Below are 17,781 nucleotides of genomic sequence, written 5' to 3' on the forward strand. Positions count from 1 at the left end.
ATACCATTAAGTTTCCCCAAGAAATACCTAATATTTGTGCAAATTGTACATGGTTGATATTCAGGCAAAGCTGGGATCTATGAGTGTTTACTGTGAAATGATCTAACATAGCATTATATTTATCTGTTTTAAGGCTCTTAACTTGCCAGCATATCAGTCTCATGAGTCAGGTGAAGTGTGTGTGGGTGTGTGTCTAACAATACCAAGTTAAACGCTTCTTATTTTCAACATCATCATATGACGTTGTTTCACCACAACTAGATTCATGAGCTCATCGCTATAAATTTTTCACATAGCCACTTGAAACAGAAATGTAGTTCAGTCCAACTGCAGGCGACCAGAAGATCCGGATTTTACCACGCTATACGATGCACCTCATGGGAAATGCTGTCTTCCTTCAGGCAAAACAATACAGGTTTTGGTCCACTGGGGGGAGCCAAAATCAAGCAAAAAAGAAAGCTCTTTAGAACTGCTTTAATAGATAAAGCAGAATTGCCAAAACAATGTACCCGACGACAATATCAGAATAAACCTGGTTTATCCTGAAGAGAAAAGAGCGATTGGGAGCCATTGCTTATTCAGTCCAGCGTGGCCTACTTTAACTCCAACACCAGAGAAACCTAACAGCATTTACACAAACATGTTGCTCAGCTCAGAAGGGCCAGCAGCTCTGGGCAACATTCAACTGTACACTTGGATCTCACTGCTAAGATTTTGGACAGAGGCCACAGATGGTTTGAAGAAGGGTGGAAGGAATCAGATTTGCATCTGACTTGGAATGATGGGCCTCTGGGTGCTTAACATCAACTACAGGTTGCTCTGCAGTTCGCTTTCACATGACGCCACAAAGCACATGGAAAGAAGAAAGAACAGCAGCTATGAAAATCCAAAGGTTCTGTCAAAAACGTAATAATTTCTCTCAGAAACATGTCGCATCTAACATATTGTATATCTATCTTAAAACTGGATTTAAATCCCTATGGTAGCTTTCTGCAAGCTTTGCCTCCATTGACAACTTTACTCCCTGCTCTTCATCTAAACTCACGTCATCAAAACCTCTAACTGAACCCCACCAACAGCAAGGCGACAGAACTGACACGACTCCTGAATAGGTGCTGAAACTCCTATTGACTCCTATTTAAGCCTGTTTTGGAGCTTTACTTACATTATCTACCAATATAAATGTAATTAGACGATCAAACATGATTATTATCATGTTTTATCATGAATATATCATAAAAACAAAGTGATTTGGACAGAGGAGGGATTTAGAAGAATGGGGTTTGTAGTTATATTTTTACAGTAATTTGGGTGAGATGTTGGTCTAACTTTTAACATACTGTTACCCTCAGGCTTACCGGGATCACTCTCTCCAAACAAACGTTAAAACTCTTCTTTTGGTCGAACTTCAGTTTCTTTAGGGCAACCCGTGTCTCTCCGATGAATTCATTGTGTCCAAACTTGTCCTCATCGCTCACTGAAAGCCTGGGTGGACAATGATGATGATAAGGTCTAAAAATCATTTGAATTCAAAGTGGATTCCTCAGTTAGAAAGGTCGATTGATGGTACCTGAGTGTTTTGCGTTGCATTTCCTCATCTGTGATGCCGTGGTAGATCAGTGTCTCGTTCCAAACAGGATTCAGGGTGTTTTTAAGAGTCTTGGTACGAAGCTTGTTGGACTTAGAACAGAAAAGAAAACACAATCGCTGAAAAAAAGCGCTAAATCTAAGGACAGATTATAAAACCAAAAGGTCAGTAAAATAAATGTCTAACTTCTAAATTTGATGGAATATTTTAAAAGAACACATAAATACCTTACTGGCTCCAGGTAGCAAATGTAGCTTAACATATGGATCTGCGAGTCCATTAGAATCCATTGGTTTTAAACCCTGAAAGCAAAAGTAGAGCTTAGATCATCTCAGACCATTTTCCTTCATAATATAACTTTGCCTTTTCCAGTATAGTCAGAGCTTTCTTCTTCTCCAGTACACAACTTTATTTCATCTTATTATGTTTTACTAGTCTGCATTACTGTCTGACATTCCCCCTTTATTATTACAAATGTTGTTGTTTTTTGCACTTAGCCTGGCCCTTTATCTTTTATTGCTCTGAACTTTATTCTGCTCTTGCCCACAATTCCTATGACCTTCCCTGTTTTGTTTTTTCATTTTGTGTTTAAAGTGTGTGTAGAAGCGATGTCTATTGAGTGGATATCTACTAGCATTTTATTTTAGAGAGTTTTTAGGGAGGTGAGAGCAGGAAAAGCCTGTAGCGCTATGCATCCAAGAAGAGCAAAGGTGAGATGGACAGAGCTCAGGAAGATTACAAACATCCCCGGTCACCAGACACAAAGTACCACCTTGGGAGGTGAGCAAATAGTTGATTTACAATTAACTGTCAGTTACAGTAGGGTTACTTTGATAAAAAAAAAAAAATCCATTGATTTATTTAAAAATCCACTTAAAGGGAATTGCAGTGTTGTGATCCCGCTGTTCACACAGGAAAAAACTGGAAATCTAAATATTAATTTTTTTTTTCTAAAAATAAGGGCATTTGTTCTTGAAATGAGAAGGTAAGCTTTATTTGAACATAAGATAATAGTTAAAAACAAAACAATGTAGAAACAAAGGGAAAAAATAGGAGTAGGAAGAAAACTATGCTAATTTAATCCCTTCTCTTTTGGTGCACAAAACTAAAGAAACACTCTATATATAATTATCAGTATATAATCTACCGTACAATTATCTATCAACAATATCCATAGCAATAAACACTGACAGTGATAAGGACAGTGCCTTTCATGGCAGCGAGGCCTTGGACACCATGCCCCCCCCCCCCTCCATGTATGATGTCTGTGTTTTGTCTTAATGTATTTTCCGTCTTGGACAGGCTGCACAGAAACTTAATTTCCTTTTGGGATTAATAAAGTATTAGTGAATTGATCTTAATCAGACTATGTTGTACTAATAATAGTAAAAAGTAGAAAGCTGACAACAATGACAGCCATGGTACACGTGCACTATCATATTTTTGAATTATGATATATTGGGAAAGTGCTTGTGTTCATCCTCCAGGCTGTTCTACAGTTTAACTGTCCATACAGACACACAAAAACTCTTCCTAGTGGTTTTCACTGAGGGAATTCTCCTTTTTGTGGCCCCTCATAAATGACAGCCTCCATTTTTATGGCTGAAAGGATTGTGGATATTGAGCGGTAGTAATTCTAGACTAGCTTCACACATGATCTGTGATAATGAACCAGGTCCTGTAGTTAAAGTAATCTCGACTATTAAAAACATTGAATTTGTGTGATTCAGATACCCAGCTTTGTGTATGGCACAGACCACCCTGTTCTGCAAGACTGATGAGCTTAAGGTATTTTTGTAACTGTTTCCGAAAATCTCTATACACTCTGTAAGATACAGCAGAACTAATGAGAAACACAATGTAAAGAGAGTTTTAATCTAACAGCATCACCCCCAGTTCTTTAATTGCCTTTATATTTTCAATTACTTGATTATTATTATCAAGTATATTTTTCCAGCTACCAAATATCATTAACTTAGTTTTCTCTACAATTAGTGACAATTTATTTCAGTTCAAACATTTTTAAAAATATACATATTTTATATTTTACAGTAGTAATTACTTCATTTTAATCGTTTCCAGAATATAAAAGTGTCATCAGCAAATTGGATCAATTTTGATCATTTTGAGACTTGAAATATATAATTTATGTATATATTGAATAATCTGGGGGCCAATACTGATCCCTGGGGAACCCCACAAGCAATCTCCATACATTTTCAACCCATTTTTTACATACTGTTTTCTGTCAGACTGTTAATCAGGTCCAGTGCCACTCCCCTATTGATGTACTGCGGCAGCTTGTTAATGAGTATTGAGTGGTTTATTGTCTCTAATGCTTTTTTAAAAATCTATAAACACATCAGCTTCATATTTTCCTTGATCAGGTGTTTGTTATTTCCTTTGTTTGCTCTGAATCCATACTGACTGTTTAATATTTCATTTTGATTCAGGTCTTCTAGTCTTTTGTTAAAGAGTTTTTTTCGAAAATTTTGGAGTGAGTGACACAGGCCTTTAGTTCGTACACATGCCATTACTTTAGCTCTTTTTATTTTCAGTGGAAATGTGCTAGTTTGAAATGGTATATTGCAAATATATGTTATTAGTTTTGAAATACCTCGGTAATTCTGTTCACCGACGTAATATCAACACCAACACAGTTAGTGGAGAATTTGTTATTACACTTAATAACTGATTAATCTCCAAGTCATCTACTGCTGAGAAGAGGATAGAGTGAAATTTATTCTCAGTAATTTCACACATTGTCTGGGATTTTTGCCGCTAACTCTTGTGCCACATTCAGAAAATTTTAATTCAGCATATTGTTAAAAAATAATATTGTTGAAAGACTCCTTTTGATAAAAGAGAAAGCTCAGGCTTTTAAGGAAATGGCCACCTGTCAATTAATGTGTCAATTAAGGTAGTTGAGAAGATAACTTAACTTCAGATTAATTAGTTAATCTATAATCTGTATCCCCCATCTCAGAGCAAGGGAACATTAGCACTACATATTTTGAGCCCTTAGCCCTGCAAAGTCAATAGAGAGCAATGCAGCTCAGCCACAGAGAGTTTTTACATTTTTATCTATCCCTGCCGCTTTGAGCGACCTGACAGAATAACCTGGCCTGAGCTCCCCTCAAAAACAGCAGCACACCAAGAGGCAAATATAACCATGAATGCAGATGTGTGTGTGTAGTTTAATACTTCCTTTGAGGATTTTTTTCATGCAGGCACAATGACTTCACTGGATTTGATTTTCTCAGATCTTTGGTGTGTTTCATGTCGATCTGTTATTGCTCTTTTTGCCATGTCACTTTACATTTGATCTGATGCTCTCCTTTCCTTTTTCTGTTGCACTTTTCTTCTAGCTTTGTTTCCTTTTATTAAACTCATGCAGTATGATCTTATAGTGCTTCCCTGTCTGGTTACATCCTCCCATCTTCGGCTGTTTTATCTCGTCGTTTACATCTGCTTCTTTTGTCTGTTGTGTCTTGTCTCATTAATTCTTTTACATTTGTCTTTTATCTGCTTATGTTGAACCATCTGGCCTTGTTGTGTCTGATTGAATTAAGTTTTATTTGTCTTGCCCCGTCCTGTTAGATCTTGTCTCATTTTAACATGTTTATTGATTTGGCCATGCTCTGTATTGTATTGCTGCCCTGCCCTGACTTATTCTGCTCTACTTTTTCATTGTTGGCCTTCTCATCTTGTTTAACCCAATGTTGTTACTGAGTCTACTCAGCCGTGCTAAAATACCAGCCAGTAGTAAATATACAAAGTTAGATCATGATAAATAGTTTAAAAACCTTTAATACATTTGGAGGGAAATGTATTTACTGTACAACTGTGAAAGCACATTTTTCCTCAGTCTATATGTGAGTTGAAATATTTAGATTGTGCCTTTTCTTGGCCTAATAGGAGTGAGTTTAGAGAAATATTTTACCAGCCTCTATGCTGTAATGTTTAAGGTAGGGGGTGCAGAAAGCAGTTGCCTCTATACTCTAGACAAGGGTGAAATATAGATAACCTTCCCTCTAAGGTGATTAAGGCTCCCTCATACCGCAAACAGAAGACAGCTGTTGTGAGATGTTTATCTGGCCAGTGAAAGATGTATTAACCTAACAGGGAATGTCCTTGATGAACTGAAGTTGTTTTCCTCCAAATGTTCGTGTGTGAGAAAGTTCTTTATGCAGGGGAAGCATGGTCCCAAGGCAGAGTGTGTTTTGAGATTTGTACAGTATAAATGTGTGTGCTGGTCTTGCCCCAGTCAGAGCTCTATCTATCCGACGTAAAATAAATTTGAAACTTTTTCTTTCAAGAAATGCCTCATCAGTTTCTCCACAACTTCACACAACACAACAGAAAAAAACAAACAAAGCTTTTGATAAAAATACAAATTAGGAAACAAAAGGAATATCCTGATTGCGTTAGCGTGCACACCCTTAAACTCTTATTTTGGTCAACTACTGTTTGTTTCAGTTGGTTCAGACTGTTGTCACATGTAAAACGCCATCAGTAATAACCTGAGATCACGTTGATCCTTCGTACGTCTCTCTGCAAACTATGGCATTAGCTGAACAATGACAATAAGGAAGTGTCAAGGATACCTAGTGTTATGTTCTTAGTTCTGTTAAGATTTCTTTGAGTTTTTAGGTTCATGTTGATTCATGTTTATCTTTGTTTTCTAGTTTTATTAGTTTAATTCCTATTTAGTTGTGTTTTTGGGTGTATTTGAGTTCTTAGGCTTTTCTTTGTTGCCCTCTGCTGCCCTCTTGTTTTGGTTTCCTTTTCCTTAGTTCTTTTCCTGGCAGCCTCTGTTCACACCTGCTCCCAATCAGCTCGTAAGTCATCCCTTTGTTCAGTCAACCATAAATAGTCTCTAGCTTGAAATATCATCTTCTAAGTCCTTGTGGTGTAATCAAAGTGTTTATGAGATGATAGAGAGCTCTTTCTACTGTATCTGGCTGAAAAACACAACTGCAAGTTATTTTTCAGTACTCTACTAGTTCTCATGGTAAGACAGACAGACTTAATGTAAGACCAATAACATACAAGGCCCCTGCTGTGCTACTCACAGATAATTCAGGGACAGCTCTTGATTTTGGAGGTTTATGAGGGCAGCAAAAAAAAAAAAAATAAATAAATAAATATATATATATATATATGTATGTATGTATGTATGTATGTATGTATGTATGTATGTATGTATGTATATATATATATATATATATATATATATATATATATATATATATATATATATATATATACAGTTTATATATATACAGTTTATATATATATATATATACAGTTTATATATATATATATATATATAAACTGTATATATATATATATATACAGTTTATATATATATATATATAAACTGTATATATATATATATATATATATACAGTTTATATATATATATATATATATATATATATATATATATATATATATACAGTTTATATATATATATATATATAAACTTTCTAAAGAGGAAAGTAACAGAAAAAGAGAAATGCAATTTAAAAACAATCCAATATATTAAGACCAATCTGAAAAAAAATGACAATATAAAATTAGTAAACAGAAACAGAAATATATAGCACATATACACAGACATTTATCTATTTTATGAAATTTTAGAATTGAATTGCTTAAGGTAGCTGTTCAGTATTTTGGAGTAGCTCTGCTTGGTTGTAAGACAGAACACTATAGAAGATCCATCCTGCCTACAGCATATACTACTTTATATATAACATTTCATTGAAAACCTGCAATATTTAATCTAGTTTTGATATGTTGAATTATTTTTGAATTATATTAAACTTAGTTTGCTCTACAAATAGCGATAACATATTTCTATTAATCCATTTTGTTTTAATTTACTTCATTCCTGATTTATAGTAGTAATTACTTCATTGCAAGAATATAACAGTGTCATCAGCAGATTTTGAACATTTACAGACTTAAAATATGCAATTTATGCATATATTGAATAATCTAGGCCCTAATCCTGATTCTTGGGGGACCCCACAAGCAGTCTCCATACATTTGGAACCATTTTTACAAATTGATTTCTCTCAGACTGTTAATCAGGTTCAGTGCCACTCAAAGTTCCTCTAAAGACCTTTTTTAAGGAAAACCTTTTTCCAAATTTCAGTTCATAAACGTTTCTATTTGTTTGCAGCCATAATAGAACAAAAATCACTCCATATAAAACAGAGGGATTTTTTGGCAAGGTGTGTGATTAATGGGGAGACCTAAACAAAAACTGATTCATGTTAGGAATCCAGTGTGTGTGGGCTTTGTTTGTTTTTGTGTTTTCTCCCTCCACCACCAGGTGGTGCCTTGTTCTCGTTGGTCCTCCCACACACCTGCGGGCTGGTTGTGCTCATTACTGCGGACTCTTAAAGCTGCAGCCTGTTACATTGAGAAGAGAGCAGACTTCGACTGAAAATTTGAAGAAAAACAGGTTTCACGCCACTCCCCCACTCTCTCTGCTTCACTCATGCCCCACCTCCAAGCTCCACCCCTCTCACAGCATCTGCGCGGCTACCGCATACGACCATAATAATAATAATAATAATACATTTTATTTGTATTGCACTTTACATTTAAAAAAAAAATCTCAAAGTGCTACAAAATTAATAGTTAAAACAAAACCGTATAATAAAAACTGTATACATAGTTAAAATGAGACATTACAGTAAAATAACATACGTAGTAAAAACAAAACAGTAAAATAACCATAAAACCACACAGATAAAATACTAACTAATGTTCATAGGCTTTTTTAAATAAAAATGTCTTGAGGCCTTTCTTGAACGCCTCCACACTCTGTGGGACCCTAAGGGACTCTGGGAGGCCATTCCAGAGTTGTGGGGCAACTGCCTGGAAGGCCCTATCTCCCATTGTGCAGAGCTTGACTCTTGGCTGGTGCAGTCGGTGGGTGGAGGTGGTGGAGCGGAGGGTTCTGGAGGCGGTGTGAGGTGTGAGGAGTTCCTTGAGGTAAGCCGGGGCAGTTCCATGTATGCACTGGTGAGTGAGGAGGCAAAGTTTGTAATGTATTCTGTGTTGGATGGGCAGCCAATGAAGGGATCTGAGGACTGGAGTGATGTGTTCGTGTTTGCGCCTCCTCGTCAGGACCCGGGCAGCACAGTTCTGGATGTGCTGCAGCTTTTGTAGACTTTTGCCAGGGACCCCGACAAGGAGGGCATTACAGTAGTCCAATCTGGAGGAGACAAAGGCATGGATTAGCTTTTCTGCGTCGGGTTGGGAAAGGGAGGGGCGGAGTTTGGCGATGTTTCGCCAGAAGCGTCCAAGCAGCGTACGCAGCAGCTCTTCCATTGACATCTACTTTTTTGAAGTCTTTGCCGTGTAAGCAGTTGTCGGCAGGGGCAGTAAGGGCAGTTTCTCTTTCGCTGGTGGCTGTCGCTCCGCCATGACTTCCACGCGCGTCCTCCTGGCTGCAGAAGCTGGGCGGCAGCGGCAGGTTCAGCGGTGAGAGGGAGGGGATGGGATTCAGCGTGTGTGAGCTGTGATTGACACTCCATCAGACGCTCCTCTGGCTGTGATTGGTTGTTTTGTCTCGTCCCGAAATATTCTTTCCAGATTGCAATACAGGCAGTAGGCGGGACCAATTGAAGCAGTTTTTTTCACAGGTTACATATCACATGTACTGCTGTCTGGGCATAGGGACAGTTTTAGCCAATATGACAAAAAAGTGATTTTTAAAAACTTACAGACTTCAGCTTTAAGCGGTGGACTGCCACTACCTCGTCGCCAGAGTGTTTGCTAGTTTTGGGTACTCTAGCCAAGCTGAGTTTAGCTGAGTCAAACTGAGTCTTTGTCTCTCTGAGTCTAACCTTTTTTTTGTCTTTGCCTCCTCAGCAGGAAGTCATCCTGCAAACTGGATTTTTTTGGCCTTCTCCCCCTGGAAGGATTGTTTTGAGCTTCACACTGAGCAGGGGATTAATCTCCACATGACCCGTTCAAGTTCTCCTGGAAATCTAAGTGGCAGTCTGCTCCATTGCTCCTCAAGGAACCAACCAAACCTCCAATGTGCCCCCCAATCTCTGGATAATCCCACACCGACTGGATTCTGGGAAGAGAACCCTTTTCTGCTAACGTGAGTCCCGTTCATCTCTGATTATTGCAAGATGTTGTTCAAAGTTCCCATGGACCCTAAACTAACCTCTGAACTTTCCTTTTCAGTTCCAGTTCTGGTTCACCAACTGTCTGAGTTACCCTGGATCAGCCTTATTGATTATTGCAATAAACCTGTTAAACTTTTACTCTGGTTCTCTGAGTGGTTTACTGCATGTGGGTGAGATCTCTTAAAACATCATGACAATTCAGACTTGTTATTGGTCTTGGAAGAACCACACCTGCTGATCTCTTAGTGTAACTGTTTTGACTTAGAGTAACTGGTTTTTAGTGTTTCACTATAAGACATGTATAGAATGAATTACCTCATGAGAGGCTGACTGACATTAACTGACATGTATAAAAGTAACTAATTGCAGCAAAAAGGTTGCTATACACTAGTTTACATTACATCAGATGCTGCACTATACTACCCACCCTCAAACACTTCATCAGGATATGTGTCTTCCAGTTGCTTTGGAGGGTAGTCAATGTTTACAACACTGTGATTTTTAAAAGGTCATGTACAGTAGAGGACGTGTCACTTAAAAATCTCTTATGCTACGTTCTCACCAAATGTGATTACAGCAGCAAAAAAGCATCTGCTGATTCATTTTTGGTGCTTGTACACATTAAGGTCAGAGGCGCATGAAGTGCATCTTTGATACTCATGAGGCATGTCCAGTAAAACGGTACAGATGCATCTGATGCTTCTACAGCTCCTTTGTTCAATGGCAGAGAGCGGCTTTGCTATATTCGCTGTGATAATCTGGTAAAAAGTAGTTTTAATATATTTTTAAGCAAGAAAGTCCACCTCAAAACACTGTTTGTGCAGTCAGGTAATCAAGATTACGATCCTGCCTAAAGATATTTCGCTGTCGGAGCCGCTCAGTCACTGGGAATCCCCAGCAGCAGCTACCTCAGGTTGGGTGACCTCTTCAGGGTTTTCCTCTACGTTCGGCTGGAAGTAGATTTTAGTGTTTTTCAGGTATGTGGTCCAAACAGCAGGAACCAGGATAATAAAATCAAACATATTTTGCTGGCAGCTTTCGACATTTGAAGTTAATTTAGGTGTTAAACTGTTTTCAGAGGAGTGATCATAGTGCTCTGCATCAGCATTGCTGTGTCTCTCTCCCTCACAGCTCCCAGAGCAGCTTCTCTGATTAGTTGATGTGGCGCGTCGAGCAGCAAAAGTTCAATTTTTCCGACTCTAGTAGCTGCTGCTTGTGAAGTGCGTCCCCCGCCTCAGATGCTCCGAAGCTCATCAGGCGCTGCTTCAGCTGCTCAGATGCATCAAGATGCGCTGCAGGACCTTTAGATGTGCCATAATGCTCATCGACCATAAACTTTGCTGCTCAAATAAACGGCGGTTGTGAACGAAGCATTAGTGATACTTGAAGTTAAAGCTGACATATGTCAAATTTAAGAGGGAAAAAGTTTTTGATTGATTTTGATGATTCATTTTACCTCTGACCTGTGGACCTTTTGGATCACTGTACACTGTATTCTTTAGGTGTTTATGATTTTGTCACCGATTTTCTCCTGCACCAGTAGGTTTTATCTTACCTTAGCTTTAATGATACAGCAGTGTAGAGCATGATTCTCCTGTTCATATAGGAGGCTGAACTCAAGAGATCCCAGTGTGGCTGTAAGGAAAAGAACACATTTGCACATAAATATTTGCAAATTGAAATATATATTTATATATATATATATATATATATATATATATATATATATATATATATATATATATATATATATATATATATATATATATATATATATATATATATATATATAAGCTAGTATTTCTCTGTGTGGAAGCATATCAGGAAGGGAGTTTGGCAATACTGTGCCAGTTTTCAGTCTTCTTTTATAAAACGTTGCCAAGCGATCTGCAAAACTGGCATCAGAAATACCAGCAGATGAGTCTGAATCACACAGACTAGTAGACATGCTGGTCTGTCATGCTGTTTGCTGTAATAAAACCTGACGTTATCTAATGAAAAGTGTCGTTATCAATTGAACGTGATCTGTGTGTGACGCTCATTATTCTCAGAGTGAACGTCGTTCTTGTTCACGTTCACTACTGATTCCATAATAAACTTATCGGATCACTGATCAAACTGATCCGATAAGTTCACTGTTCACTAAAAATATGAACGTATTCATTAAACACGTTCATGCACAACCCTGGAACTTGTTGTATATAACTGTCACGGTTCTGTTTAAGTTTTTTTAGTTTTCAGTTTCACTTTGATCCATGTTTTTCTTTTTTTCTACTTTTATTGGTTTAATTCCTATTTTAGTCGAGTTTTCTGGATGTATTTGAGTTCTAAGGTATTTTTTGCTTCACTAATGCCCATCTCGTGTTGGTCTCCCTCTCCTAGCTCCCTTCTAGACTCCTCTGTTCACACCTGCTCCCAATCTGCTGATTAGCCTGGTCTTTGTTTCTCTCTCCCATATATGCACCTCCTGTTCAGTCACTGTTGTTGGTTTATCCTCATTGCTTTGCCCCCTTTATGTGAGTATCCCTAGGCCTGGTTCTCAGTTTTTGTGGATTTTGTAAATTTTTGTTATTGCTTCTGTTACCCTTTTTGTTATTAAATCTTCAAGAAACCATTTCAGCTTCAGTGCCTACATTTGGGTCCTGTCAAACCTCCACCCCAAAGTGACAATAATGTTATTTTACTCATGATCCAATAGTGTATGTAAGGTATCTATGCACATTTAAATATTAAGCATATTAATAATCACAATGAACAGGTTGAATCAGGCCTACTTGCGTCATCTGAGTCATAGTCATTGTCGTTTTCCTCTGTGTGATCTGAAGGGGATTTCTGAGGAGCCGTATTGTTGGAAGGTGGATTCACTGGTGGCATAATTCGGGTTGCAGGTGTGAAAGATGAAGCTGGGCCGGAGACAACAGGTTGTCGTGGTTCCTCCACAGCTGGAGAGGACATTGTCCTTACTTTCTCAGCATGATTGTTCTCCACATTTACTGCTGGAATTAGAGACATAATCAAACACAGTGAGCTGGTGACACCGTCTGAGGCAACTTTTCTTAGAAAGTGCTGTTCAGTGTTTGGAGCCCCTGCAGTGTTGAGCTTATTCTTAGAGGGAACGGTGTGAATTCACCTGAGGAGGGGGCTGTCTGCTGCATGTTCGCCTGGGGGGGTTTGGAAGCTAACACATGTCGCTCTGTCTTCATTACAGCTGCCTGAGCAGAATGAGCCTCATTGCAGCTGTCAGTTGTTGTTCTTGCCGTCTGCTCCCATTGTTCTGATGCAGAGGACTGCTTCTGCTGTCGCTCTGAGGAGACAAAATAAGATTATCAGTGCCCCCACATGATCATCGATAAAGCCGCTGCCACAGATTCACAAAAGTCATAGCGTCCACCCACAATGACAGAATGTAAAATATGACCAAGAGATTCATAAAACACCTTTATGTGTTTTATGGTGGCCCACAATGGAAAGCTAAATCCTGTATTCTGCTCACGCTTTCCAAAAAAGTATGTTTATTGGTGTCACTGAAGTGGTGGTTTATACAAGTTTTCCTTTTTGGGACTCTGACTTTTCACTTATTTTGTTTTGTTGATCTTTGGTTTATTTTCCATTATATTTAAGCAATCTTTAGTTACTCTCTGTTGCCCCATTGTGCTTGCTTCCTTTCCCCTTGGCTTCCTTCTAGTTCCACTCACACCTGCTCGATATTCAGCTCATTAACCCATCATTTGCTTTGTTCCCTTTATATACACCACCTCTGCAGTCACTCAGTGCTGGTTCCTTGTTTTTGTTTTGCTGCTTCCTCATCGCTGTCTCCCCATGTGAGTTTTCCTCTGATGTTTTCTGGTAATTTGGTTGGTTGTGTTTTTTTACTTTGGATTTTTGCCTCAGTTGCCTTATTAAATCTGCATGACTCACCTCTGCCTCCTGATCTCTGCATTTGGGTCTTCAAAAACCCCAACCCAACTATGAAATAACTATTCATAGACTGCAAAAACTGACAATAATTAGATGTTATGCATTTGAAATAAGATAATGGAGTTTCTTTTTCTTGTTTTGAATTAAAATTATTTCATTCCATTAGTAAATTGGTTTATTTTCCAGCAATAAAGGGTAAATGCATATTTTTTTGCAGTGAATCTTAATTTCCTCCATGTTCTGTCTTCAGGTCAGCCTGGCCAGCCAGACTGAATTATACAGACATCGAGCCAAATCTAACTGGACTAATTGCAGCGCGGGAGGCGGAACATTATGATGCGTGTCTCTCAGCACCAGAATTACCCAAAATGCACCAGTGCTTTTCTGCTAATATTACAAGTTGGCGACCACAGCGAAGCAATGTTGGAATTAAAATTAAGAACGTACTACAGAGCAAACATTATATCAGCAGATTTTTAAGGCAAAACCAGCAGATATTGTTCAGTGGAAGGTTTCTTGATGGCTTGGCATGTTTCATGGACTATATTATAAAAAACAGAGACTGTGTCTGAACATCCTCCCTAACGCCAGTAAAAGGCACTATATAGTGGTTACAGCATTCTATATGAGTGTCCGAATGTAGGCTAAATCCCCCTAACCACTAACCCTTAACCATTAAGTGTCACTCGCAATAAAGCCATACTTAAAGCTGTGAAAAGCGCCTTGGTTAAAGGTGGAGGGTATAAAAATTAATGGGACGGCATCTTCCCTCCAACAGAAAGGGAAAGCAGTTGTTTCTATGGCAACACTTTAACAATGCATGTGTGTTGGTGTAGCCCTGTGGTGCAGGTTAACATAAGATCAAAGATTTGCCATTTTCTTAAAAATAACTCAAGTCAAATCAAACTATTTCAAATACGATCTTCCATTAAGGGATTAATGAAGTCATTTTTTTTTTTCCTAACAGGTGATTTTCTGTCAGTTTGACGAAGATGCAGCAAACCAGCTGAACCTACATTTCAATGCATGTGTTTCTTCCACCACTAGTTCACCGTTACACCCACAGCCAAATTCCAGCGAGCCTGCTCCGATGCAGACTTGCTTTTTTGGGCAGAACGGTACACTCGCCCATTACATGGTTTGAGATGGCCCCTAATGTGGCTGACCCTCTGCAGGAGAGAGGTTAGTGCTTAGGGTTAAACCTGGTTAATGCTCAGAAACCAGGTCGTCTGTGTGTGTGACGCAGTTAACGCAGATATGCCCCCCCCCAAACTTAGGTAGACACTCTGGTGCACCTCAACAAAATTGTAGGTGACCACAGACAGTGCCTCAGATAGCGTCGCAGGGAGGAGAGAAAGAAGGACTCCGATTGGCCAATTCTACATCTGCTCTTCACTATGAGTATTTCCTGTTTGGTACTTAATGGCAGAAACTCTGGCTGTAGCGCTGTCCACATCGCCTGGCACACCTCGGATACTATCCCAGACAATGTACAGGTTGCTAGTTTGTAGCTCTGTTCGACGGTCTGTTGTTTACAGCCAAAGCCAAAACACGCAGCACCACGGCTAGTCTTTCGGGAACACTCACGGGTAAACTGTGTATCATCTGGCGTTAGATGACTGGTTGTAGACGGCAAACAAGCTCCACAAACCGATTCGCAGACACAATCCCAGGTAGTTTATAATTGTCCCTCTTGCGTTGTGGCGTGGAATAACATAGCGCAGACCATGCTTCAAAATTGGGCATAAATCAAAAATACCTGCATAATACCAAGAACAAGCTAACTGTGACACACTGCTGTAGGAGTGTGTCTGCTCCCAGGAGTCTGTGTGTCAGTTTGACAAAATTGCGGTCACCTACAATTTTGGGGAGGTGCACCAGAGTGTCTGTGGAAGTGGTGGGTGGTATATCTGCGTTAACTGCGACACACACGCAGAACACCTGGTTTCTGAGCATAAACCAGGCTTTAGTGTTTAGGGGCTGGTTTGGGATTCAGCCATCTAGTGGATGAAAAAGTAGTGAATGCAAAATTTCCCACAATGCACCTTAAAAAGTAGTGTGCAATATGGCCTTTACCGAAAGCTTCCACTAATTTGGAAAAAGTGATCAAGTAAGCTTAGCACATCTTTCTCAAACACGTCTATCTTTAAACCTTACAGCACAGGACCAATGAAGACCGACTGTTACACCAATAAGCCTCTTGTTTTGTGGTTAAAATCGTTTATCTTAAACCAAACCGCATGTGATGAATGTTGTCGGAAAATTTTTATCTTTCTTCTATTACCGTATATATTAATTTATCCTGTTTACTCACTATAAAAGTTTTCACTCAGTCTGTTTCTCTCTCAAGGCCACACATTTCTCTCCAGGCTGGTGTTTGTAGACCAGACATAGCTTCTTCCTATAACAAATCAGGCTCTTTCACAAGGTTTATTCATAACATGTTACTGTTAACCAAAGTGTGTGTAATTTGTTATGACTCTGCTTTCCATTGTTGTAAGTAGGGAGGGACGAACCCTGCCCAGATCAGAACAGAGCAGAATGCTGTGCCATGAGGGCTGTATGGTGAACTGTTCTCTCTTTGCAAAGATATTAATAAATGTGCCAACTGAGTGAAATCCATCGATCTCTGTTTATTTAACTAGGATGAGTAGTTGAATAATTTTTTCCCACTACAATGAATTATTGGATTAGTTAGTGTTGGTTACCATCAGTCTGAGGATGCTGTCTTTGTCCCTGTGACCGACTGTGGCCTCCTTGTCCGGTGCTGTTGTCTGTGTTGGACTGTAGAGTGCTGGAGAGAGGCAGTGGGGAGGGCAGCCCTGGTTGATCTCTGCCCTTATAAAACCAAGCCCCTGAGCGTTTCTGTACCTGCAACAACACGGAATAAGTCCATTGGCATGAGCCGAACATAAACCTGGATGATTCCTTTCACAAATTAGAAAAATGAAATGAAAGAAGGGCTTATGTCAAAAAGATATGGGAAAAAATTAAAAATTAATTATTTATGGAGCACAAATGGAACTTTCAGAAGAACTGGTGTGGACATGTCCCCACCAACTTTGGTCTGGTAAGGACTCAATCTCCGCTTTCTTCCCCTTTCGCTCATTAACTTTAGCCAAAGGTAACAGAGGTTGGGTGCAGCTAACTGAGCTCAGAGCATTTTGAGTCCATGTGTTTTTTTCCTCTCTCATGCTGCTCCCCCTATCCTGCCTCTGTTTAACATGATCGGATCTGTCCCTGTGAGACATCTGATTTGCAGCCGCATTTCACTGCGTAGAGAGTAGCTACTGTATGTGGCTGGAGGAGAGAGACACAGCAGCATTAAATGGCAGCTACTTTGATGTATGTTTAAGTAAAAGTTAGGAGACGGGTTGGTTAAAAAAAAATCAGAAATGCCACTCAAAATGTCTAATTCGTTAGACATACAGAGCTTTTTCAGCAACAGATTATAAGTTATACAAGAAATAAATATAATGCAATAAGTTTTAGAAAACAGTGTAAATGTCTTATTGAAAAAAGCTGGGATTCTCAGAGGACCATTACTGCCAGTTACAGCTTAAAATAAACATATTTTCTTATTGTACAGACAGAAAAAGACTGCAAAGCTTCTAAATATCTTGAAATGTTGTTTCTGGCATCATTATGTTAAAAAGAGGTTCATAAATCTTTTTAAACAGAGCACAGAGAGAAATAGGGACAGTCGCAGATTTAAAGGTGAAACAGATTTACTAGGATATGAAAAATGCAATAAAATATATGTGGGGAGTAACGTGACGTGACGCTCGGCCAAGGAGGGAGAGCGTCAGGTGTAGAGAGAGAGTGGAGATGCAGAGCAGAAGAAGGAAGGAGGGGGAATTCCGACCGGGCAGTGGACGCCAGAGGGGGAATTCCGACTGTGCTGCAGACGCCCACAGCCAGAGGAGTTTGGTGCAGTGAAGATATATGCCTGCAAGTAAACTTGTCTTAAGAAAAGTTCGGGTGTTGGAACCGTGCGAGTGGTGACAGCTGGCGAGCCGCAGCGAGAAGACGGCGCTGGGGTCCATGAACGTTGGTTCGCTCCGATCCGAACAGGTCGAACATTCCTTTCTCTACCCTCTCCCTTCTTCTCTT

At 39.2% G+C, this 17,781-nt stretch overlaps 1 protein-coding gene across 2 annotated transcripts in view; it reads right to left on the bottom strand.

Moving 5' to 3' along the window:
- LOC119773918 (rabphilin-3A-like) overlaps positions 1-17,781 on the bottom strand; it is a 44,810-nt gene that overhangs the window by 16,019 nt on the left and 11,010 nt on the right. Inside the window, exons 4-10 of one of the 2 annotated variants that reach the window (XM_038271142.1) lie at positions 16,377-16,539; positions 12,881-13,054; positions 12,525-12,743; positions 11,306-11,385; positions 1,816-1,890; positions 1,571-1,680; positions 1,359-1,485 (exon numbers count right to left, since the gene is read on the bottom strand). In XM_038271142.1, coding sequence (XP_038127070.1) covers positions 1,359-1,485; positions 1,571-1,680; positions 1,816-1,890; positions 11,306-11,385; positions 12,525-12,743; positions 12,881-13,054; positions 16,377-16,539 — 948 coding nt within the window. Of the gene's footprint in view, positions 1-1,358; positions 1,486-1,570; positions 1,681-1,815; positions 1,891-11,305; positions 11,386-12,524; positions 12,747-12,880; positions 13,055-16,376; positions 16,540-17,781 lie in introns of both variants that reach the window. The other variant, XM_038271141.1, reaches the window with a different exon arrangement.

The sequence above is a fragment of the Cyprinodon tularosa genome, unplaced genomic scaffold (assembly GCF_016077235.1).
Source record: "Cyprinodon tularosa strain WSP-4 unplaced genomic scaffold, ASM1607723v1 ctg790, whole genome shotgun sequence".
Classification (NCBI taxonomy): Eukaryota; Metazoa; Chordata; class Actinopteri; order Cyprinodontiformes; family Cyprinodontidae; genus Cyprinodon; species Cyprinodon tularosa.